The sequence below is a fragment of the Chamaea fasciata genome, unplaced genomic scaffold, assembly GCF_029207755.1.
Source record: "Chamaea fasciata isolate MVZ Bird 193981 ecotype frontalis unplaced genomic scaffold, bChaFas1.0.hap1 SCAF_1, whole genome shotgun sequence".
Taxonomy (NCBI): Eukaryota; Metazoa; Chordata; class Aves; order Passeriformes; family Sylviidae; genus Chamaea; species Chamaea fasciata.
Genome location: NW_027094086.1, coordinates 152,253,020 through 152,277,981, shown reverse-complemented (window position 1 = coordinate 152,277,981; position 24,962 = coordinate 152,253,020). Strand labels below are relative to the sequence as shown.

Here is a 24,962-nt window from a genome sequence, read left to right as displayed (position 1 = left end):
GGAAAAAGGACGCGGGGGATGCCCGGGAGGGGGGGTGTCGTTCTCCTTTCCTCAAGGGGTGATCGGAGGTTGGATCCCCACACAGGCGGCATCATCCCCCGCCCCTCGCCCTGGGCATCACCCCCCACACACCTCAGGGGTGATCTAGTATGGAGGGACCTTAAGGATCATCCAATTCCACCCTCTGCCACAGGCAGGGACACCTCCCACCAGCCCCGGCTGCTCCAAGCCCTGTCCTGCGACAATTCCAGGGATCCAGGAGCAGCCACAGCTCCTCTGGGAATTCCATCCCAGGCAATGATTGCTTTTGTCCTCACCTCTCCAAAGCCCCACCAAGGAAAATCCCACTCCTTTAGGATTTGTCCTGATTCCTAGTGGAGTTTTTTCCCCCCCTAAAAAAAAATTTCCCCGCTGTTTTTCTTGCTTTGAAGAAATAATTCCAGCATTGAGTTCTGGGGTTTGGTTTTTTTTGGGACAGAGTTCTGTGACCCCTGTGAAATCCCAGGACCAGGAACAGGAGAAGGACCAAGAGCAGGAGAAGGAGGAGAAGAAGGGGAAGGAGAAGAAGGAGAAGGATGAGGACCAGGAGAGCATCATTTCCTCCCTGCTCGCTGCTGCAGAGCCCGGGGCTGGCACCCCCAGGTATCCCAAAGGTTTTGTCCCAAACTCCAAGTTGTCGCTCACCCCTCACGCAGTTATTGAGCACGGGCTGTCTGGGGGGGAAGTGTTTGAGGGCGTAAAACGTGGGATTTACACATTTCCAGGGATTTAAAGCTCCTCAGTGCACGTGGCTTGAGCAGCTGGATGATCCCTGAGCCCTCCCTGTGTGGATGTTTCCTCCAGGAAACTGAAAAATCAGCTGCTCGTTGGGGAATTTCAATGATTTAAAACAAAACAAAACAAAACAAAACAAAACAAAACAAAACCCTCTCCCATTCCTCCTGCAAATATTTGGCTTTTTAGCACCGAGGCTGGTGTTATCCAACACTCCTGAGCCTGGTGGACGCGAGGAAATCAGGAGGTCAGGATCATTCCACACCCTCACTTTTCCAAGCAGAAGGAATTCCCAGTTTCCAAGCTCAGAAGGAATTTCCAGCAGCTCTTTGCCCACAGTTGCTTTTAACAGGGAATAAAAAACTGCAGCTGAACAAGTGTCAACATTTTATTTTGGTTTTTGACTCCTCTGCCTCACCTTTTGCTGGCAGATATTATAAATTTCACTTTAGGGGGGTGCAGGATTCTTTTTTTTTGCTCATTTCTGCCTCACCTTTTGCTGACAAATGATACAGATTTCAGTTTAGGGGAATGCAGGATTCTTTTTTTTGCTCATTTCTGCCTCACCTTTTGCTGACAAATGATACAGATTTCAGTTTAGGGGAATGCAGGATTCTTTTTTTTTGCTCATTTCTGCCTCACCTTTTGCTGACAAATGATACAGATTTCAGTTTAGGGGAATGCAGGATTCTTCTTTTGCTGGCAGATAATATAAATTTCACTTTAGGGGAATGCAGGATTCTTTTTTTCCGCATTTCTGCCTCACCTTTTGCTGACAAATAATAGAGATTTCAGTTTAGGGGAATGCAGGATTCTTTTTTTTGCTCATTTCTGCCTCACCTTTTGCTGGCAAATAATGCAAATTTCAGTTTAGGCGATGCAAGATCCTTCTTTTTCTCCTTTTCCCCTCTCTCCTTAGAGCACCCAAGCGAGTCCTGGCCTTTGTGAGGGTCAAGCCCAGCGCTCATTTTGCCCAAGATATGATCAAGCTTGGCTCAGACAACAAGGTAGAGGAAAAGAAACTGGAGGTGGGGAAGGTTTGGGGGAGGTTTGATTTCAGCTTTTCCAATGGATTCCGAAGGATTTTTCCATCCCTTGAGGCCATGGATGGCATTTCTGGGAGGTGTGTGTCCTGCTTGAGGACTGAAAACACAATTCCTGTGGCACAACCACCGGGAAAACCTTCCAAAGGGCTGATCCGGGAGGAATTCCCGGTGCTAAGCACCCATTTGGCACAGCCTATTTCCATCCCCTCTGATGCAAATCCCTCCCTTTGCTTAATCAAGAATTTCCCCGCGGCACAAAAATGCCCCGAAAAGCCAAACAGATGAGCTTCCACCACGTTTCCCTTTATTTATAATATTTATCCCCAGAATTTTGACAGCATCACCCGATATTTTTAGGACACCTACAACCACCCAAGGCAGTAAAAATAACTCCTGTTATTTGTGCTCCCTTTTCTACTTAACCCCAAGTCCTCAATTGCTGAAAAAAACCCCTCAGGGCTGTTGAGCTGATCTCCCTCTCTCTCTTTTTCTTTTTCTTTTTCTTTTTTTTTTTTTTGGCTTGCAGAGCATCGATATCCACGTCCAGAAGAGTCCCAGGGGAGGAGTTGTGAATAACTCTCCGACTGACTGGTCCTTCAAGCTGGATGGGCTCCTCCACAACGCTTCCCAGGAGATGGTTTACCAGACCGTGGCAAAGGATTTGGTGTGCAAAGCTTTGCAGGGCTACAACGGTGATTTTATGGCAATGATTATCATCCTTTTGCTCATACAAAGAGGTTGATTTGGAGCAAAGATCCGTTTGCTGGCCTCTTGGAGGCTCCTTCCTTTTGGTTTTGGATTCATTTTTATTTTTGGTTGTTTTTTTTAGGTACCATCATGTGCTATGGGCAAACTGGGGCTGGCAAAACCTACACCATGACGGGAGCAGCCTCGGAGTACAGGAACCGAGGGATCATCCCCAGAGCCATCCAGCAGGTACTGCAGCTGCCTGGCAAAAGAGGAGGGAAAAAAAACCCAAACCCCAAAGCACTCTTCCACCAGCTCTTCCTGATTGAAAAGTGTTTGAAGAAGTTTCATGTGGGTTTTTGGTTGGTTTTTTTTTTTCCTTTCATTTTACCCCAGGGATGAGGGCTAAAGCATAAAGGAGTTTTATTGTCATCCTCAGAGGCTGTTCCTCTTTAAATCCTGTTTGAGTTCTTGCTGCTCCCCAAATGTCACTGAGCCTTCAAAAGCGGCGTTTTCCAACCTGCCATTGTGTGAAATCAGGTGAAAACTGATCATAAAATCAATAAAAAACACCTCTAAGAGAGAGACACTGGCACGGGGTGCCCAGAGCAGCTCTGGCTGCCCCTGGCTATCCCTGGAAGTGTCCAAGGCCAGGCTGGACAGAGCTTGGGACACCCTGGGACGGTGGGAGGTGTCCCTGCCATGGCAGGGGTGGAATTGGATGAGCTTTAAGCTCCCTCCCAACCCAAACCATTCCGGAACTCCACGATTTTATTGGATCATTAAACCCCAATCCGAGCTCAGATTCAGCCCCACACACCCCCAGGTGCCCTTGGAGCTGCTCAGAACTCTCTCTCTATCAATATCCACCTCCATATTACGGAAATTGATGTCTTGCATACCCCTCAATGTATGTATTCCTGTTTTATAACTATTTATATCTTATACCTGTTGATATTTGTTTTGATTGATATTTGTGTTCTGTATCTCTTTATGTTTTATACCTGTTGAGATTTGTGTTTTGATTGATAGTTATGTTTTGATTGATAGTTATGTTTTACATTTATTTATATTTTATACCTGTTGGTGTTTATGTTTTGATTGATAGTTATGTTTTATATCTATATTTTATACCTCTTGATATTTATGCTTTATATCTATTTATATTTTATACCTGTTGGTATTTATATCTATTTATATTTTATATCTGTTGATTATGTTTTGATCAATATTTATGTTTTACATCTATTTATATTTTATACCTCTTGATATCTATGTTTTCATCAATATTTATGTTTTATATCGATTTATATTTTGTACCTGTTTATGTTTTGATTGATATTTATGTTTTATATCTATTCATATTTTATACCTCTTGATATTTATTTTTTGGTTGATAGTTATGCTTTACATCTATTTATATTTTATACCTCTTGATGTTTATGTTTTGATATTTATGTTTTATATCTATTTATATTTTATACCTCTTGATGTTTATGTTTTGTTTGATATTTATGTTTTATATCTATTTATATTTTATACCTGCTCATATTTAGGTTTTGATCAAGATTTATGTTTTATATCTGTTTATATTTTGTACCTGTTGATATTTATGTTTTGTATCTATTTATATTTTACACCTGTTGATATTTCTGTTTTGATTGATATTTATGTTTCATATCTATTCATATTTTATACCTGTTGCTATTTAGGTTTTGATTGATATTTATGTCCTAGATCTCTTTATATTTTACACCTGCTCCTATTTAGGTTTTGGTATTTATGTTTTAGATCTATTTATATTTTATACCTCTCGATAGTTTTGTTTCGGTTGATATTTATGCCTTGATTGATAGCTGCGTTTTCTATCTATTTCTATTTCATACCTGTTGACATCTCACGCCACACCCATCCCAACACCTACACAAATATCCCCTCCGAAAAGCCACGAACAGCTGAAAAATCCCTCCTGTGAACGGGCACACCCCCTTTTCCTTGGCGCAGGTCTTCAAATCAGCGGCAGGATTCCTCCACACCCTGGTGACCGTGCGGATTTCCTACCTGGAGATCTACAACGAGTCCTTGTTCGACCTCCTGGCGCCGCGCCGGGGCTGCAAGGACAACCCGCTGGCGGTCACGGACGGTCCCCGGGGGGCTTCTGTCAAGGGGCTCTCCATCCACCCTGTCAGCCACGAGGAGCAGGCTCTGCATCTCCTTTTCGAGGCAAGAAAACCCCGGGTTTCTTCCCTTGAATCCCCTGGTTGCGGGTGCTGGCTGAAGGGGGAGAAGCAGGAGCGGGCGGCCGAGATGGAGGAATGAGGTTCAGCCATCCCCTTCTTGGTTGTGGTGGGGGAAAAAAAAAAAAAACCAAACCTGGGGAAAACTCTTGGTGTTGGCAAGGAAAATGTCCCTGGCTCAGGGATTCTGGAAGGCGAGCCAAATGAAAGATGGTTTGGGATGATCGTGGCACTGCTGGAATTGACGTGGGCGGGTTTGTGAGGGGACTTGGAGTATGAGATCAGCATCTTTCTGTCCCTCACGGCTCCTTCAGTTTGTGAGGAAAAACAGGGATAAATAATTGGATCTGCAGGAAGTGGATCCTCACCCCGAGCCATCTGCTGTCCTTAGAAACCTTCCTCCAGCCTTTTTCATAACCCAGTGCTGTCCTGAGCTCTGGAATGTGCAGGAGCTGCCTCTTCCTTTTTACGGAGGAGAAGGAGGGTGATGATGGCTGAGAAAGCTGGGAATGTTCCCCTGGAGAGGAGAAGGCTCCAGGGAAAACTTTCAGGGCCTGAAGGGGCTCCAGGAGAGCTGCAGAGGGACTGGGGACAAGGGATGGAGGGACAGGACACAGGGAATGGCTTCCCACTGCCAGAGGGGAAGGCTGGATGGGAGATTGGGAATTCCGGGCTGGCTGGAATTCCCAGAGCAGCTGTGGCTGCCCCTGGATCCCTGGCAGTGCCCAAGGCCAGGCTGGATGAGGGATTGGAGCAGGGACAGTGGGAGGTGTCCCTGCCATGGCTTTAGGGCCCCTCCCAACACCCCTCCGCGTTGCCATCTGAAGCTTGGGGAGCCCTTTGCTTTTCCAATCATCAGGAAGTGTCAAGAGCCACAGAGATGTTGCCTGGCTTATCCTCAAAAAGCCCCAACCCCGTGAGCTGAGCCTGGAATTTTCTCTCCCTTGGCAGGGGGAGACCAACAGAGTGATAGCAGAGCACAGCCTGAATAAGAATTCCTCCAGATCCCACTGCATCTTCACCATGTACATTGAGGTGAGAGCTCCAGCCTCGCTCCTGCGGACTGAAACGACTTCCTAGGGATCCGAGAGGATCTTGGCAGTCTCTTTTCTTCCTGTATTTCACTTTTGTCTGCCCCGAAGTGCAGCTTCTCTTCTCCCCTTCCCTCAGTGTCGTTCCAGAGATTACACCAATCACAAATGCCTTGAATCTCAAATCACCTTAATTGACCTGGCAGGGTCGGAGAGGCTGAGCAAGACTGGGGTGAGTGATGGGAACTCCTCCGGTTGCTTTGGAAAAATAGGGAAGGGAATGGAGCTGGGAAGGGGCTGGAGCTCCAGGAGGGGCTGAGGGAGCTGGGAAAGGGGCTGAGCCTGGAGAAAAGGGGGATCAGGGGGGACCTGGTGGCTCTGCACAGGAGGGGACAGCTGGGGAGGGGAACAGGGACAGGAGAAAACAGCTTCAGGGGGAGGAAGATTGGGAAAATTCCTTCCCGGGATGGGCTCTCCAGCCCTGGCCCAGCTGCTCAGGGCAGGGGTGGAATCCCCACTGCTGGAGGGATTTAACATCCCCGTGGATGTGACATCTGGGGACATGGTCAGGGCTGGGGGAAGGTTGGGCTCCATCTAAGAGCCCTTTCCCCACCTCAGTCATTCCCCGACTCTCTGGGTCGATGAGAATCAAAGCCACAGCAGCTCTGCAGAGTTTTCCCTTGCTGAGGAACCCTCCCCTCTCCTGTTCTGCGACCAGAACTGTTTCCTTTTGCCCTCCCTTGCAGTCCGAGGGCCAGGTCCGGGTGGAAACCTCCTACATCAACAAATCCCTGTCGCTCCTGGAGCAGCTGGTGATTGCCCTGGCCGATCCCAAGAGGGAGCACATCCCCTTCAGGCAGAGCAAACTCACCCACGTCCTCAAGGACTCGCTGGGTAAGGCCCGGGGAAATCCCAACAGCTCCTGCAAAGCTGCTCTTTCAATGGGCGCAGCAAGTCCTGAGGGCAGAAGGGATTGTGGAATCCTGGAATGGTTTGGGTTGGAAGGGGCAGAGACACCTCCTACTATCCCAGGGTGCTCCAAGTGTCCAACCTGGCCTTGGACATTTCCATGGATCCAGGAGCAGCCAGAGTTTCTCTGAGCATCCTGAAAAACAGAATCTTTACACAAACACCTGCAGCTCAGAGGTTTTATTCCCATTCTCTTCCTGCACCCTCATTCCATGAGACACAAATTTCAGCTTTTCAAATCGCTCCGTGCCTCTTTTTCTGTGCCCTTTCTGTGCCCAGTTACACTCTGGTGTGTCCTTTGTGCTTCTGTTTACTGAAAGAAGCCTTAGCTGGGATAATGGGAAGGAATTCCCGGCTGGGAGGGTGGGGAGGGGCTGGGCTGGAATTCCCAGAGAAGCTGTGGGTGTTCCCTGGAAGATTAAGATTAAGGGAAAGTCTCCTGGAGCCTCCAAACCAGCAAAAAAAACAACAACAAAAAAAACCCTTTTACCTGTGGTTTTATCCCCCCCATCATCACCTTTGTCCACTCTCTTCCTCTCCTTTTCCATGACATTCCTTTAGGGCTCTTTGATATTAAAGTGGTTTTTTTATGGTTATTTTAATCCTTTCCAGGACTTTTTACTGATCCACATCCGACCATTCTAACTCTGCTCAGTCCCACCCCCTTGTTTGAACCTTTAAGCCAGGTTGGAGAGGGCTTGGAGCAGCCTGGCATAGTGGGAGGGGTCCCTGCCCATGGAATTGGGATGATCCTTAAGGTTCTTCCCAACCCAAACCAGCCTGGAACGTCTGAACTTACCTTACAATCACTTTGAACTGTCTAAACACCTCCTGGATCTGCCTGACATTCACAATCTGAGGGAGAGAGGCACAAAGCCATCGATTTTGGGGATTCATTATATAAAGGGCTTCCAAATAAATCCGTTTAAGAGGGTTCTGAGATTGAGGAAAAGTCTCCTGGAGCCTCCAAACCAGCCAAACAAAAATGGAATGAAAACATGCAACAGACTCAACACGCAAAAAGGAATTAAATTACAGTTCTGGAGTGGATTTGGGGTGAAAAACAACCTCTCCAAAAGGCATTTTCAGGGCTCCCCTCGTGGAGGAAAAGGGGATGGAACCAGGATTTAAGTCCTTTCCTTTCACCACGTACATCGATTTCCTCGATGAGTCCTCTGAGGTATTTCCGCACCTGGGATCTGATTTCTGCTCTCTGGGTTGTACTCAGGGGTTTGTAACTCACGAAGGGACGATTTGCCTGGGGAAAAAAAAAAAAAAAAAAAAAAAAGAGATGGAAAAGTGAGAACCAGGGAGTTGCAGACAGCTGAGGGAGCCTGGGAGAAACTGGGGACAAAGCTTTGGGCAGGTCCTGTCGCGGTGGGACAAGGAGTGATGGGTTTAAATTAAAAGAGGGGAGATTCAGGGTGGATTTAAGGGAGGAATTCCTGGCTGGGAGGGTGGCACAGGGTGCCCAGGGCAGCTGTGGCTGCTCCTGGATCTCTGGAAGTGTCCAAGGCCAGGTTGGACATGGTTTGGAGCAGCCTGGGATGGTGGAAAATGTCTCTGCCAGGGAGTGGCACTGGATGATCCTAAAGTCCTTTCCACCCCAAACCATTCTGGGATTCCTCTCCTCCGTTTGAATCAGCGCATAATAAAATACGCTGCAGAAAAGGGAACAACAACAACAACAACAAAATCATCCAAAATGATATTATTTGGGCTGTTTTTATTATCTTTTTTTTCCCTTTTTTTTCAGGCGGAAACTGCAACACCGTCCTGGTGACAAACATCTATGGGGAGGCTGAGCATGTGGAAGAGACTGTGAGTAGTCCTTGAAATCGAAAATTCCCCCCGAATTTGGTCCTTGCTTTAAGGAACAGTCTCTGGAGGGTTTTGACAGGGAAACCTCCTGCCTAATTCATCCCAAACTTTGCGGAGCTCATCCCAAAGGCTCAAAAGCAGTCGGATGAGAGCCTGAGGCAGAGCAGGCAGGAGCTGCTCAGATTGAAGCTCACTGGAGAGATTATTATTATTATTATTATTATTATTATTATTATTATTATTATTATTTAACGTGTTTCCATGGGACATCACCTCGTGGACTCCCTGGGATTGCCCCAGCTCACAGCAGAGCTGAGCTGGCTCCCTGCTGCAGCAGGAATCAGGAGGAACCTCCCAGAGGTCGTTTTTTTACCCCGGGAATGAGAAAATGGGTGAAAATCCCCCAGTGGGAGCCAGCAGGAAGGAATCACCTGGAGGAATTCACGGATTTTTCTGTTCCTCTGCCCTTGGATCTGATAGAATTGAGTAGAAAGATTTGGAAAATGATATTTCTGCCAGTATTTCTTTTGTTTATTTCAAACCTTTGGGTTTTTTTGTGTTGTTTTTTTTTTTCAGCTGTCCTCCCTTCGCTTTGCCACCAGGATGAACTGGGTGACAGCAGAGCCTGCCCCCAACGAGCCCTTTTACAGGGAGGTATGGACAGGAGGGGCCTGGAGGAAGGGCAGAATTATCATATTGTCATTAATATTTAGGATAATTACCCCCCTCCCCCCCCCCAAAAAAAAACCCAGAGGAAAATGAAAATTTTATTTTATTTGAAAATTTTATCTTTGTTTTTATAACGTTTTATTCATTAACCAAGTGATTGTTTAATAAATGACATTTCCTCAGCCAAGTTGACGCTGCTGGTTTTAGGTGGGTGATAAAATGGATCCAAATTAAACCTTTTAAAACAGTTTTTAATTACACTTCCCTGGTTGGGGCACAGCCATGCAGGTGGTCACATCTTCCTGGGAATTCTTTCTTCTGCATATCCCACAATTTTTTTTTTTTCTGATGAGATTCAGCTCTCCAGCCCTCCTGCAGCTTTATCCCTGTTGCTGCTGGTAACAGAACAGCTTCTCCACAATTAGAAAACTTGGTTAATTAAGGAAATCCTTTAAAGGAAGGAATGTCACAGGATACCAGAGTGCACTTTCAGAGTGAAAACCAAACTGCCAGAGCTGAAACTGGAAGGAAACTTTGTGCTTTGGTGCTCCAGAGGTCACTTCGAAGCAGCTCAGTTGTCCACTTCTCCCTGAATCCCAAGAGTTTTGTGCTCACCTTCCTGGAAACGCATTTTTAAAGAGCGAATCCTTGAAGATGTTCCATGTCATGGAGAAATTCAGTCAAACCCAGCCCAGGAAAATCTCTCCTTTGTCCCAGTTAGCGTCAGAGCTGCTGAGTTCAGGGCAGAGGTGAGCCCTGCACCGATGCTTGCCTTCCAGGATAACATCCCAGAGCCTGGAATTTGATGGTCCCTGCAATTCCAGGCCAGGAAATCATCCCAGTAAACAACACTGGCCCTTCTTTGATGGCTCAGGCAGGCTCTGCAGGCAGCAAGTGTCCTGCAGGGAGCTCATCAAAGCAAAACCAAACTGATTTCCAGACCCACTAATTCCCTGCTGCGAGCCCTGAGGGAGCTGGGGTTTTCTCCAGCAGCCAAATCCGTGCTGCTTTTAGCAGGTTTTTTCCCCCCGGTAGAATTTAGTTGTTTGCTCACCCTTTTTTTCCCCCCTGTTAGGCATCAGTGAAAGCTCTGGAGAAGGAGATCCACCTCCTGAGGCAAGAGCTGATCCTGCATGACTCCTTGGTTAGGAGCAGTGGATTCATTGTCCAGAGGGGTTGTGTCCTTCCCTCTGCTCCCAGCACCGTCCTCTGGGGTTTAGGGAAATCCCTAGGATCCCACACAGAGGGAATTGTGTTGGAATTTCCATCCCCAGCCACTGCAGATGGGGTTTGGGTGGTTTTGGATTTTTTTTCTCCCAGACTCTTGAAGCTCTTCTGTCGGTTGGTTGCTCCCAAATCCCATCTCCTGCCAGGCCAGGTGATGAGAATCCCAAGCAGGAATGGGCACAGCATTTCCAGGTGTTCTCCAGAGCAGGGGAATCACAGAATTCCAGAACGGTTTGGGTTGGGAGGGACCTTAAAGCCCATCTAGTGCCACCCCCTGCCATGAGCAGGGACACATCCCACCATTCCAGGCTGCTCCAAACCATGTCCAACCTGGCCTTGGACACTTCCAGAGATCCAGGAGCAGCCACAGCTGCCCTGGGCACCCTGTGCCACCCTCCCAGCCAGGAATTCCTCCCTTAAATCCATCCTGAATCTCCCCTCTTTTAATTTAAACCCATCACTCCTTGTCCCACCGCGACAGGACCTGCCCAAAGCTTTGTCCCCAGTTTCTCCCAGGCTCCCTCAGCTGTCTGCAACTCCCTGGTTCTCACTTTTCCATCTCTTTTTTTTTTTTTTTCCCCCAGGCAAATCGCTCCTTCGTGAGTTACAAACCCCTGAGTACAACCCAGAGAGCAGAAATCAGATCCCAGGTGCGGAAATACCTCAGAGGACTCATCGAGGAAATCGATGTACGTGGTGAAAGGAAAGGACTTAAATCCTGGTTCCATCCCCTTTTCCTCCACGAGGGGAGCCCTGAAAATGCCTTTTGGAGAGGCTGTTTTTCACCCCAAATCCACTCCAGAACTGTAGTTTAATTCCTTTTTGCGTGTTGAGTCTGTTGCATGTTTTCATTCCATTTTTGTTTGGCTGGTTTGGAGGCTCCAGGAGACTTTTCCTCAATCTCAGAACCCTCTTAAACGGATTTATTTGGAAGCTCTTTATATAATGAATCCCCAAAATCGATGGCTTTGTGCCTCTCTCCCTCAGATTGTGAATGTCAGGCAGATCCAGGAGGTGTTTAGACAGTTCAAAGTGATTGTAAGGTAAGTTCAGACGTTCCAGGCTGGTTTGGGTTGGGAAGAACCTTAAGGATCATCCCAATTCCATGGGCAGGGACCCCTCCCACTATGCCAGGCTGCTCCAAGCCCTCTCCAACCTGGCTTAAAGGTTCAAACAAGGGGGTGGGACTGAGCAGAGTTAGAATGGTCGGATGTGGATCAGTAAAAAGTCCTGGAAAGGATTAAAATAACCATAAAAAAACCACTTTAATATCAAAGAGCCCTAAAGGAATGTCATGGAAAAGGAGAGGAAGAGAGTGGACAAAGGTGATGATGGGGGGGATAAAAGCACAGGTAAAAGGGTTTTTTTGTTTTTTTTTTTTTTTCCCTTTGGGAATCTGCCTTTGGCAGGGAGCACAGGTGGGAAAGGATTCCTAAAGGGCTGGTTTTCCCTCAGCCAGCAGGAGGAAGAGGTGGAGAGCAGGCTGTGGACCAAGTACAGGCTGCGACAGAGAGACATCACTTCAGAGTGTGGCTCTGACTCCAGCTCTGAGCCGCGTCTGCCCGCGGCTGAGGAGGGGCAGGAGGACACGGTAATGCCTGACCTGGCCCAGAATCCACCTTAGGGTTGCCTCCTTTGCTGCCAAAGTGGGAATTGCACAAAGATTTTCCTTGTTGGAATCAAACTCAGAAATGTCGGTGGGGTGAGTTTGTCAAAAATTGCGTCCGGAGCAGAGATGAGCCATCAGCAAAGAGGAATTCCTGGCAGCAGAGGGGTTAACTGGGGCCTTCACCTGCACAGAATCATTGATCAGATGGGAAGTAGAATCCCAGAAGGGTTTGGGTTGGAAGGAACATTAAAGATCATCCCATTCCATGAGCAGGGACACCTCCCACTGTTCCCAGGCCGCTCCAGACCAAATCCAGCCTGCCTTTGGGCTCTCCCAGGAATCCAGGGGCAGCCACAGCTGCTCTGGGAATTCCATCCCAGCCAGGAATTCCTTCCCCAAATCCCATTCAAACAGTGCCCCTTTCAGTTTAAAGCCCTTGTCCTGTACGATGCCGTCTCCAAAGTGACCCGTGTGTCACCGCGTTGGGGAAGGTGAGGCCCCTGCCGAGATCCCTTTTGGAATCCTCATTATTTCTGGAGCCAAGTGTCTCAATCCCACCTAAGCCATTGTAGTAGTTTCAAGGCAAAACAAATGAGAGGCTCCAAGTCAGAGATACAATTTAATAGGAAAAAAGAAAAAAAGGAAAGAAAGTAAAACAAAATCAATGCAATAATACAAAAGACCACTGACAGAGTCAGAATACAACCTGAGCGTAGTGATGGAAGCAGTCCAGATGAGGTGGTCTTCCTGAAGCAGTGATCTTGTAGAAAAGTCTGGTAGCTCGGGTCCTCTGGGAATTCAGTGGGTAAGCCCCTTCTGGTGTTCAGAGTCTCAGCTTATATCCAGGCTGGAATGCTTGGTTTCTCCCTCTGGGCGGAGCATCCCACAATGGGATGGTGAGTCATGTGATAAGGCCTGATGGGCCTATTAACAGGAGGTAGTCCAGGAGGGGGTTATCTGTGAGCTGTGTAGCAAAGGTGCTGATGGCCCATTAACAGAAGATAAGCCAGAGTGGAGGAGGCAGGGAGCACTGCCTCACCTGGTTTCAACAGTTCTTGAAGATGGTGATAGAATATACTTCAACTCAGGACATTATCCACCCCTTATTCTATTACTATTTACATCATCCCAAATCAATACCTTCCTTAAACTACACACACACACATATATATATATAATGAAATCTTACACACAGTTTTTACTTAAAATAAGGTCTCCTTGTGGTACACAGTGGGTGTCTCCATCTTTTTGCATCACTCACTAAGTGTAACCAGGTTCTTGTGCAAAGACAACCCCACGGACGGGTTTGCCCTTGCCCGAGGTGGGATTAATCTAAACAGTCTTTCCTAACATACTTCTCATGTGTACCACAGGGACCTTATCTCCATCCACTGTATGCAAGGATTCAGACTGGGCAGGACTAGCTCGATTGATGGACTCTCGGGTATTGACTATCCAGGTGGCTTTCGTTAAGTTCTGTTCTCAATTTTTGAAGGTCTTTCCACCAAGTGCCTTAAGGGTAGTTTTAAGCAGTTTATTGCAGCGTTTCACCTTCCTGGCAGCTGGTGCATGGTATGGGATATGGTATATCTATTTGATTCTGTGTTCTTTGGCTCAAGTGCTTATGAGGCTATTCTTGAAATGAGTTTCGTTGTCTGACTCAATTCTCTCAGGGGTGCTATGTCTCTACAGGACTTGCTTTTCCAGGCTCAAGATGGTGTTCCGGGCAGTAGCATGAGGCACAGGGTAGGTCTCTAGCCATCCAGTGGTTGCTTCCACCATGGTGAGGACGTAGCGCTTGCCTTGGCGGGTTTGGGGAAGGGTGATGTAGTTAATTTGTCAGGCTTTTCCATACCTATACTTTGACCATTGTTTGCCATACTACAGAGGCTTCACTCGCTTGGCCTGTTTGATCGCAGCACAGGTCTCGCAGTTATGGATAGCCTGGGAGATGCTGTCCATAGTAATGTCTACCTTTTGGTCACGAGCCCATCGATATGTTGCATCTTTCCTTTGATGACCAGAGGCATTATGAGCCCAACGAGCTAGGAACAATTCTCTTTTGTGCTGCCAGTCTAGATCAACTTGAGATACTTTTACTTTGGCAGCTCGATTCACCTGCTTGTTGTTATGATGTTCTTCATTAGCCTGACTCTTGCGTACATGCGCATCTACGTGTCGAACTTTTACGGTCAGCCTTTTTACTCGGGTGGCGATGTCTTGCCAAATTTCAGCAGCCTAGATGGGTTTCCCTCTGCGCTGCCAGTTGGCCTTTCTCCAGCGGTTCAGCCATCCTCACAGAGCATTAGCTACTATCTATGAGTCAGTGTAGAGATAGAGCTTTGGCTATTTCTCTCGTTCAGCAATATCTAAAGCCAGCTGGACAGCTTTAAGCTTTGCGACTTGACTTGATCTACCTTCTCCCTCGGTAGCCTGTGCAACTCGTTGTGTGGGGCTCTATACAGCAGCTTTCCATTTCTGGTTAGCACCTACAATTCGGCAGGAACCGTCGGTGAAAAGGGCATATCGTCTCTCACTCTCTGGGAGCTCGTTATATGGTGGGGCTTCTTCGGCCTGTGTCACTTGCTCCTCCTCTTCTTCAGAGGATAATCTAAAGGTCTCACCTTCAGGCCAGTTTGTTATAATTTCTAGAATCTCAGGGCGATTCAGGTTTCCAATACGGGCGCGCTGCGTGATCAGGGCGATCCATTTGCTCCACGTGGTGTCGGTGGCGTGATGTGTGGTAGGAACTTTTTCCTTGAACATTCACCTCAGCACCGGTAGTCGAGGTGCCAGAAGCAGCTGTGCTTCAGTACTAATCACTTCTGAGGCAGCTTGGACTCTTTTATAGGCGGCTAAGATTTTTTTTTCTGTGGGAGTGTAGTTGGCTTCGGATCTTCTGTAGCTTTGGCTCTAGAATCTCAGTGGTCGTCTCCGAGTCTCACCTGGCACTTTTTGCCAAAGGCTTCATGACAGACCATGGCTCCCGGCTGCAGAGTAAAGCACATTTTTCACCTCTGATCCCGTTTTGACTGGGCCAAGGGCTACCGCATGAGCGATTTCCTGCTTGATTTGGGCGAAAGCTTGCTGCTGTTCTGGGCCCCAGTGGAAATCGTTCTTCTTGCGGGTGACCAGGTAGAGAGGGCTCACAATTTGGCTATACTCGGGAATGTGCATCCTCCAGAAACCTATGGCACTTAGGAAAGCTTGTGTTTCTTTCTTGTTGGTCGGTGGAGACATTGCAGTGATCTTATTGATGACTTCAGTGGGAATCTGACGCCGTCTATTTTGCCACTTCACTCTCAGGAACTGGATCTTTCGAGCAGGTCCCTTGACTTTGCTCCTCTTGATGGCGAAGCCGGCCTTCAGGAGAATCTGAATGATCTTCTCTCCTTTCTCAAAGACTTCTGTTGCGGTGTTTCTCCACACGATAATGTCGTCAATGTATTGCAGGTGTTCTGGAGCCTCACCTTTTTCCAGTGCAGCCTGGATCAGTCCATGGCAAATGGTGGGACTGTGCTTCCACTCTTGGGGCAGTCGGTTCTAGGTGTACTGCACGCCCCTCCAGGTGAAGGCAAACTGAGGCCTGCATTTTGCTGCCAGAGGAATGGAGAAAAAGGCATTTGCAATATCAATGGTCGCATACCATTTTGCTGCCTTGGATTCTAGTTCATACTGAAGCTCCAACATGTCTGGTACGGCAGCGCTCAGTGGTGGTGTGACTTTATTCAGGCCACGGTAATCCACTGTCAGTTTCCATTCTCCACTGGACTTACGCACGGGCCATATAGGGCTATTAAAGGGTGAACGAGCTTTGCTTACCACCCCTTGGCTCTCCAGCTCATGAATCATCTTATGGATGGGGACCACAGAGTCTCTGTCGGTGCGATATTGCCGACGGTGCACTGTTGCTCGGGCGATCGGCACCTGTTGTTCTTCAACTTTCAGTAGTCCCACAGCAGAGGGGTCGTCTGAGAGTCCAGGCAAGGTACTCAGTTGTCTGATGCCTTCTGTCTCTAGAGCAGCTATGCCAAAAACCCAGCGGTATTTTCTTGGGTCTTTGAAATACCCATTTCTGAGATAGTCTATGCCCAAAATGCATGGGGCCTCTGGACCAGTCACAATGGGGTGTTTCTGCCATTCTTTCCCAGTTAGACTTACTTTAGCTTCTAGTACAGTCAGTTCCTGGGATCTTCTTGTCACTCCAGAAATGGAAATGGGTTCTGCTCCCACGTACTTTGATGGCATCAGAGTACACTGAGCACCGGTATCAACCAGAGCTGTATATTTTTGTGGGTCAGATGTTCCAGGCCATCGGATCCACACAGTCCAGTAGATCCGATTGTCTCTTTCCTCTACCTGGCTAGAGGCAGGGCCCCTCTATTTTTGGTCATGGCATACATTGCTCTCTTCTTGTAAATATGTTTCTGAGGTTCCTTCAAGAGGATCAGTCATATCGTCATTCCTGTACCGTCTGGAGTTCTGTGCACGAGAGACAGGAGCAACATTGATTCTAGATGGGCTCTTTGTGGTAGGTGTTTTTTTTTTTAGTTCACGTACCCGGGCTGCTAAGGAGGAGGTGGGTTTTCCATCCCACTTCCTCATGTCTTCTTCATGTTCCCGAAGAAAAGACCAGAGGTTACCTCGGGGTGTGTATCCTCTCTCCCTGGCTGGGGAGCGCCTGCTCCTAATGGCAGAGACTCTCATTGGCTCTGGCTGGATATGGTAAATTTCTTCTTTAAGTTCTTTTTTCAGTTTCTGATGGCCTTCTTCAATCAAGTTCCGGACTTGCTCAGCCAGTCTTGTTTTCACAGATGAGACATGGGTACGAACTGGGGCAGTGACAGTGTCTTCGTAAATTCTTAGTTTATTAGCCAAGACACCTACCCTGTCCTCACTTTCTCTCCATTGCAGTGTTGCCAGGTAACGTGAGTACATCTTGGGTCCAAGCCGTGCAAATCTCAACCACATCTGTGATGTGCACTGGACACCATCTGGGTTTTTAGGAAATCTCTCATCTTCTGAAAAAATGATTTCTAACACAGCTAATTCCCTCAGGCATTGGATACTTTGTTCTATTGTGTTCCATTTTTCTTGGTGCACTTGGAGGTCTTCTTTACAAAGGTATCTATCCTTCACACTTGTTAGCAGTCGCTGCCAGAGGCTGAGAGGTTCTTGGCTTTTCCTAATTTCCTGGTCAATGACCACATCCCGGGACAACGATCCCAGTTGCCTGGCTTCACTTCTATCCAGAATGGTGTCATTGGCTGCAGCGTCCCAGATGCGGAGCAGCCAGGTCAGGATGGACTCGTTGGTCTGGCGGGTGAATTCCCTTCGCAGGTCACGCAGCTCACCCAGAGATAGAGAGCGAGTGATGATTTCTGGCTCTGTTTTTTCTGCTGATTGTGAAGGTCTTGCTGCACTCTCATCAGTCACTATGCGGACTGATTTGGTCCTTGATTTTTTCTTTTGAACGGGGGCAACTGCTACTGGTTTAGGCTGTTCTGGTTCGGTGATGGTTTGTGTGGAGATGCTGATGGCACCCTTAGTCTTTTTCTCCTCTGTGACAGTCTGCGTAGATGTGGACACTGTTGCCTCACTTTTGGCTTCTTTCTCCTCTGTGACGGTCTGTGTAGATGAGGACACTGTTGCTTTGCTTTTGGTTCTTTTCACCTCTGTGACACTCTGTGTAGACACTGATATCGTTGCTCTGCTTCTTTTTCCCTCTTCCTCTTCTTTCAGAACACGCTGTATCACACTATGTAGTGTTTTGATTTTAAGCATGGTGCGGGCCGTGCAGAGAAGACAAAGCAGGACTAACAACAACATCATGCTGTCTTTGGCATCCAGAGGGTATTCCATATTTTCAAAAACTGCTGTGTCATGCCTGAAAAGCTGGAAAAAATCATTCTTCACCCCTCCCCACAGGGGCTGGGTGAGATTGTTGAGGCCCCAGATGTAGCATCCTAGACCAGAACAAGAAAACAAAACTGGGTGTATATTCTGAATAATGTTCATTGCCTCAGAGTTTATCAAGCAATGGACATAATAGACTACTAAAGCAATTTTAGTACCATACCCTGGTCTACGCAGGAGCATTAAGACTGGCAGATAGTACCCCAGTTGTGGAAAAATATAGAGAGATAGATATAAGACACATGTAAGCATGTTGAGCATCATAGCGAACAGGTGTCTTCTTCAATACAAAATTGTAATTCTGACTTTTCTCAGTGCCTTGTGCCCCACGTTGGGCGCCAAAAATGTAGTAGTTTCAAGGCAAAACAAATGAGAGGCTCCAAGTCAGAGATACAATTTAATAGGAAAAAAGAAAAAAAGGAAAGAAAGTAAAACAAAATCAATGCAATAATACAAAAGACCACTGACAGAGTCAGAATACAACCTGAGCGTAGTGATGGAAGCAGTCCAGATGAGGTGGTCTTCCTGAAGCAGTGATCTTGTAGAAAAGTCTGGTAGCTCGGGTCCTCTGGGAATTCAGTGGGTAAGCCCCCTCTGGTGTTCAGAGTCTCAGCTTATATCCAGGCTGGAATGCTTGGTTTCTCCCTCTGGGCGGAGCATCCCACAATGGGATGGTGAGTCATGTGATAAGGCCTGATGGGCCCATTAACAGGAGGTAGTCCAGGAGGGGGTTATCTGTGAGCTGTGTAGCAAAGGTGCTGATGGCCCATTAACAGAAGATAAGCCAGAGTGGAGGAGGCAGGGAGCACTGCCTCACCTGGTTTCAACAGTTCTTGAAGATGGTGATAGAATATACTTCAACTCAGGACAGCCATCAATCCTCCTGTGGGGCTCTCGGAGAGCTTGGAATTCCCACACCAGGCAGTTCCAGGGGATGCAGGAGCTGCCGGGTGAGGCCCGTGCAGCTTCCACGGGCATGGAGATAAGAAATGGGTTGTTCCTTTCTGCTTGCAGGGAATTTCGGCTGATAAGGATGAGGATGAAGGGACTCTGGAGTCTGGAAGTCCTCCTCCATCCCCCATTCCTGATGGGGAGAAGGAAGCCACCAAGGGTGATGGGTGAGTGAAGAAGTCAGACACGACTCCTTTACCTCTGGGAATTGTGGAATCTTGGAGTTGTCAAGATTGGAAAAGCTCCCCAAGATCATCGAGCCCAAGCATCCCCCAGCACTGCCAAGGCCACCCCTGACCATGTCCCCAAGTGCCACATCCACGGGGTTTGAAAGGACTCCACCACAGCCCTGGGCAGCTGGGCCAGGCCTGGAGAGCCCTTTTGGGGAAGGAATTTTCCCAATATCCAGCTAAACCTCCCCTGGCACAGCCTGGGGCAGTTTCCCCTGGTCCTGTCCCCATTCCCTGGCACCTCCTGTCCCCCTCGGGGCCTTTCCCAGCTGTTGTCCCCAATCCTCGTGGTGGCCCAGTGCCCAGCTGGGACTATTCCTTAGGAAGAAATCATCCCCTGGGAGGGGCTGGGATGGAATTCCCAGAGAAGCTGCCCCTGGCTCCCTGGAAGTGTCATCATCCTTATCAGCTGCGCTTCCCTGCAAGCAGAAAGGAACAACCCGTTTGTTATCTCCACGCCCGTGGAAGCTGCACGGGCCTCACCCGGCAGCTCCTGCATCCCCTGGAACTGCCTGGTGTGGGAATTCCAAGCTCTCCGAGAGCCCCACAGGAGGATTGATGGCTTAGGTGGGATTGAGACACTTGGCTCCAGAAATAATGAGGATTCCAAAAGGGATCTCGGCAGGGGCCTCACCTTCCCCAGCGCGGTGACACACGGGTCACTTTGGAGATGGCATCGTACAGGACAAGGGCTTTAAACTGAAAGGGGCACTGTTTGAATGGGAGATTGGGAAGGAATTCCTGGCTGGGATGGAATTCCCAGAGCAGCTGTGGCTGCCCCTGGATCCCTGGGAGAGCCCAAAGGCAGGCTGGATTTGGTTTGGAGCAGCCTGGGAACAGTGGGAGATGTCCCTGCCCGTGGAATGGAACGAGACGGGATGGAATTCCAACTAAAACCATTCCATAATTCCGTGATGATCCCATTCCCTGCGGTTTTTCGGGGGGGGTTTGTGGAGGGAAAGGAGCAGGGGAGCCAGGCTTGGTTTAAAAGTGAGCTCGGATCAAATCCCTGGAGATTCCTTTTGGACAGGGTTGGGCTGTGTCCAGGTGTGCCCAAAGCTGGCACTGCTGTCCTTGGGATCCTTCTCAGGAGAGCTTCATCCAGCCTGGCCTGGATTCCACCGTGTCCAGGGCAGCTCCTCCACCCTGGGAATTAAGGGTTTGTGGGAACAAGGCTGATTCTATTATTTATTATTTATTATTTATTATTTATTATTTATTATTTAATATGTATCCGTGGATGTTTCCCATGGCACTTTGGTAGAAGCTACCTCAGATCGGCAGCTTTTTAACTCAGCAAAGCCAAACCTGCAGCATGTTTCGGTTCCAGACCCCTCTGCTGACGAAATTTTGTCTTTTCCCCCCTGCCAGAAAGGAAAAAAGTGGGAGCCCTCCTCCTGAGACGAGTCAGGAGGATTCCTCTCCACCCAAAGGTGCCACCAAGGATCTGGACTGGGGAGAGGAAGGAGCAGAGGAAGAGGAAGGTGAGCAGGACACTGATGAAGAGGCCTCAATCCCATCCTCAGAGGATTCCCAGAAGCCCAGGTAGGTTTTCCCTGTGAGGGAGCAAATCCCCTTTTCCAGAGGGTGCCTTACACTGGAATGGTTGGATTGTGTTTCCCTGAGTGCAGCTCCGAGGCAAAGGGGGAGAGGTTTGGTTTTATCGTCTTTCCTTCCGTTGTTCGAGCCGGGATGAAACGCTCAGGGGATGCAGGTTTTGTGTTTGGACTCAGATTTTTATCAATGCTGATCCATGTTGCAGTCTCACTAGCTAACAAAGTGGAAAACGCCTCTGTCTCTGTCTCTAACTCTTCCCAAGGTCTTTTAAAGCACAAACTGGCCAATTATGAAATGAGTTTTAAAAACTTTAATTTTTACTAAATTATTAAATAATAATAATAATAATTCAATTATTCAATTATTAAATTATCAAATATCAAATTATCAAACGATCGAATTATTAAATTATTAAATTATCAACTTACCAAATTATCAAATTATTAAATTTTTAAATTATCAAATTGTTAATTTATTCAATTATTTTTACTTTTAACCCAACAACCAACCACCCCAGGCCCACAATGTGGATTTTTCTCTCTGTCTCTTCCCAAGGTCTTTTTAAACACAAACTGTCCAATAATGAAATGAGTTTTAAAAACTTTTATTTTTATTAAATCATTAAATAATAATAATTATTAAACTATTAAATTATAAAATTACTAAATTAAATTATCAAATTATCGAATTATAAAATTATCGAATTATTAAATTATTAAATTATCAAATTATCGAATTATTAAATTATTAAATTATCAAATTGTTAATTTATTCAATTACTTTTACTTTTAACCCAATAACCAACCACCCCAGGCCCGCAATGTGGATTTTTCTGTCCAATTACAAAACCCCACCCAGGGCCAGGAAGGAGAAGGTGAAAAAGAGGGAGCCTCTGCCCTAAAACCTTCACCTTGGAGGATTTTTATTTTTATTTTTATTTTTATTTTTATTTTTATTTTTATTTTTATTTTTATTTTTATTTTTATTTTTATTTTTATTTTTATTTTTATTTTTATTTTTTTTATTTTTTATTTTTGGTTTTCTTTTTCTTTTTATTTATATTTTATTTATAATTTTATTTTATATATATATTACTATATATATAAATACAGTGATTTATATATATTACCATATTTATATATTTATATATTTATATACATATAAATACAGTAATTTTTATATTTTACCGCATTCTAAGCCCTTGAACTCTGAGTTTCGCACCCTGTGCCATCACACACTCCTATCCCAACCCCACGCCCACAACCCCAGCGCTGCCAATTAACGAAATTAATTATTAATTAAAAGGAAGGCTCAATTTTGGGAGCCTTTTCCACGGCCTCGGGTCCAGTGCAGGGTTTGCTTGGGGGTCAGCGTCAGCACAGAAAACCTGGAATTCTCAGTGCCCAGGGCTCCAACATCCAGGGAATTCAGGGATGGTGATGGGAACACCCTGAGCTCCGAGTGATGGTGGTGGGGGTCACCCCCGTGCATCCAGCTCTGCCCTGGCCGGTTGCTCTTGAATATTTAAAAACTTCAATTAATTCAATTTCTTGACTTTTGTTTCATTTAAACTCAATTCTTCAATCTCCGAAAACTGCAGCATCCCTCTGGTGAGTGGGAAAACTGCAGGGAGATCTCACATCCAGCCAGAAATCCCCAGAGTCATGGAAATGGATCAGCAGAATCGTGGAATTCCAGGCTGGCTTGGGTTGGAAGGGAACTTCGGGATCATCCAATTCCACTCCCTGCCCAGGGCAGGAACACCTCCCGCTGTCCCAGGGTGATCCAGCCTGGCCATGGGCACTGCCAGGGATCCACAAATCTCTGGGAATTCCCAATTCCCAATCTCCCATCCAGCCCTGCCCTGTGGCAGTGGGAAGCCATTCCCTGTGTCCTGTCCCTCCATCCCTTGTCCCCAGCCCCTCTCCAGCTCTCCTGGAGCCCCTTCAGGCCCTGGAATGTTCTGGAAGCTCTCCCTGGAGCCTTCTCCTCTCCAGGGGAACATTCCCAGCTCTCCCAGCCTGGCTCCAGCCCTGGAGCAGGATCTCTGGATCCCTCCTGTGGATTTTGGGATGCAGGGCTGGGGCAGCTCCGCAGGTGAGGCCATCCCAGGATGAGGTTTCTGCGTTCCAGCAAAGCAGTGAAGCTGCCGCAGAATTCACTCCTGGAGCTCCTCACCGCGTTTTCCATTCCCTCCACGCGGGATTTGTGTCCCTGTGGCAGTTCCCAGGGCTGGCAGCACCGGCTGCTGCAGCTGCAGCTGCGGGAGGCACATCCCAGAGCAACTTCCAGCAGCTCAGGGAGCCGGAGCTGTTGTTTACAGCCCTGTGCCAGCCTGTTTGGCACGGGAACAGCGTCACAGAGCCCCTGAGGAGCTGGAAAATGCCCTTAACAGGTCACTCAGGGAAGGCAGGAGGAGCTGGAATTGGCCTTTGCCCAGGCTGGAGTGAGGGATGTGGAAAGTTCTGGGCACCTGCTGTTGGAATGAGATGAGCTTTAAGGTCTCCTCCAACCCAAATCATTCATTCCGTGGTTTTCAGTCCCTGCCTTCTGCTCCCCAAATCCATCCTGCTCTCCAGGAATATCAACAGCACAGAGCAGCACCTGTGGGCTGTGACATTCTCCCCTTTTCTTTTTTTGGTGAAAATGCAACCCAGGAAAGGCTGGTTTTCCAGGGAACGCTCAGTTCTGAGGAATATGGGGCCTGTGTGCAGAGCTGTGTTCTGGGAGTAGCCCGGGGGGACAGTGGCTCTTGGGGTTGGTGTGGGAATGGTGCCAGGGAGCAGCCAGGACAGAGATCCCAAAGGAACCCATCGAAATCCCACCAGACCTCAGCTATTCCCAAGGACTGGGGACAAAACACTGAGGGGCTGGAGCAGGTCCAGGGAATGGAGCTGGGAAGGGGTTGAGCCTGGAGAAAAGGAGGCTCAGGGGGGACCTGGTGGCTCTGCACAAGTCCCTGCCAGGAGGGGACAGCCGGGAACAGGGACAGGAGGAGAGGGAATGACCTCAGGCTGGGCCAGGGCAGGCTCAGGGTGGAAATTGGGAACACTTTCCTCATGGAAAAGGTGGTGAGGCATCGCAGGGGACAGCCCAGGGCAGTGGTGGCTCCCCGTCCCTGGCAGGAGGTGACATCCATACGGATGTGACACTTGGGGACACGGTCACTGGTGGCCTTGGCGGTGCTGGGGGACGGTTGGGCTTGATCTTGGAAAGCTTTTCCCAGCTGAGCCATTCATTCCAGGGCAGAGTGACCTCCCGTGTCCACGTCTGCTTCCAGGTCCGCTCCATCCAAGCAAGAGGCGTTCGAGCTCTTCAAGAAGGAGGCAGGACAGGAGATCCACAGGATCTTCAGGCAGAACAAGAGGATCCTGATGTCCAGGAAGAAGAGGAGCCATTCGGTGGCACAGAGGACCGACCACATCAAGAAGCAGATGGCGGGGATCAAGGAGGCTCTGGAGACTCAGAAGAGGAGGAGGAGTCAGGCGGGTGAGGAGGGACGCAGGGACGGAGCTCGGGGCTTCCAGAAATTTCGGGTGCTCACGGAACCATGGAATGGTTTGTGTTGGGACCTCAAGGATCATCCCACTCCTCCTCTGCCTTCCACTATCCCAGGCTGCTCCAAAACACATCCAACCTGGCCTTGGGCACTTCCAGGGGCAGCCACAGCTTCTCTGGGCACCCTGTGCCAGGAATTCCTTCCCAATATCTCATTTAGACAATCCCAGGGATGTTCTCCTCTGAGAGCCAAGGTGTCCCTGCTCTCCAGCCTCAGCAGAACTTTCCCTTCCCTTTGCCCCTCTCCAGGAGAATACACAGACGAGAAAGGACAGGTGATCATCAGCGAGGAGGAGTTTTCCTTCATCCAGCAGCTGAAGGAGCTGAAGGAGGAGCACAGGGCCGGTTTTACTGAGCTGCAGGACCTGAAGGTGGAGATCCAGTACTGCCAGCAGCTCATGGACAAGTGCAGGAAAAAGCTCATCTCAGGTATGGAGCACCAGGGCTCAGCTGGGATCAATCCACACTGGAGCACTCACAACCATCACGGGATCCCAGAATGGTTTGGGGTTGGAAGGGACCTCAAACTTATCCAGTTCCAATCCCTTCCCACTGTCCCAGGCTGCTCCAAGCCCCAACGTCCAGCCTGGCCTTGGGCACTGCCAGGGATCCAGGGGCAGCCACAGCTGCTCTGGGAATTCCAGCCCAGCCAGGAATTCCCAATTCCCAATCTCCCATCC

The 24,962-nt window shown here is 48.1% G+C and overlaps 1 protein-coding gene across 1 annotated transcript in view; it reads left to right on the top strand.

The window, feature by feature from the left end:
- KIF9 (kinesin family member 9) overlaps nucleotides 1–24,962 on the top strand; it is a 28,018-nt gene that overhangs the window by 66 nt on the left and 2,990 nt on the right. Inside the window, exons 2-18 of the mRNA XM_066193697.1 lie at nucleotides 479–642; nucleotides 1,694–1,781; nucleotides 2,347–2,512; nucleotides 2,650–2,756; nucleotides 5,696–5,779; nucleotides 5,915–6,007; nucleotides 6,522–6,669; nucleotides 8,501–8,565; nucleotides 9,142–9,219; nucleotides 10,310–10,378; nucleotides 11,046–11,150; nucleotides 11,449–11,504; nucleotides 11,917–12,052; nucleotides 19,001–19,104; nucleotides 20,539–20,712; nucleotides 24,005–24,213; nucleotides 24,532–24,711. Of these exons, the coding sequence (XP_066049794.1) occupies nucleotides 479–642; nucleotides 1,694–1,781; nucleotides 2,347–2,512; nucleotides 2,650–2,756; nucleotides 5,696–5,779; nucleotides 5,915–6,007; nucleotides 6,522–6,669; nucleotides 8,501–8,565; nucleotides 9,142–9,219; nucleotides 10,310–10,378; nucleotides 11,046–11,150; nucleotides 11,449–11,504; nucleotides 11,917–12,052; nucleotides 19,001–19,104; nucleotides 20,539–20,712; nucleotides 24,005–24,213; nucleotides 24,532–24,711 (2,026 nt within the window). The remainder of the gene's footprint in view (nucleotides 1–478; nucleotides 643–1,693; nucleotides 1,782–2,346; nucleotides 2,513–2,649; nucleotides 2,757–5,695; nucleotides 5,780–5,914; nucleotides 6,008–6,521; nucleotides 6,670–8,500; nucleotides 8,566–9,141; nucleotides 9,220–10,309; nucleotides 10,379–11,045; nucleotides 11,151–11,448; nucleotides 11,505–11,916; nucleotides 12,053–19,000; nucleotides 19,105–20,538; nucleotides 20,713–24,004; nucleotides 24,214–24,531; nucleotides 24,712–24,962) is intronic.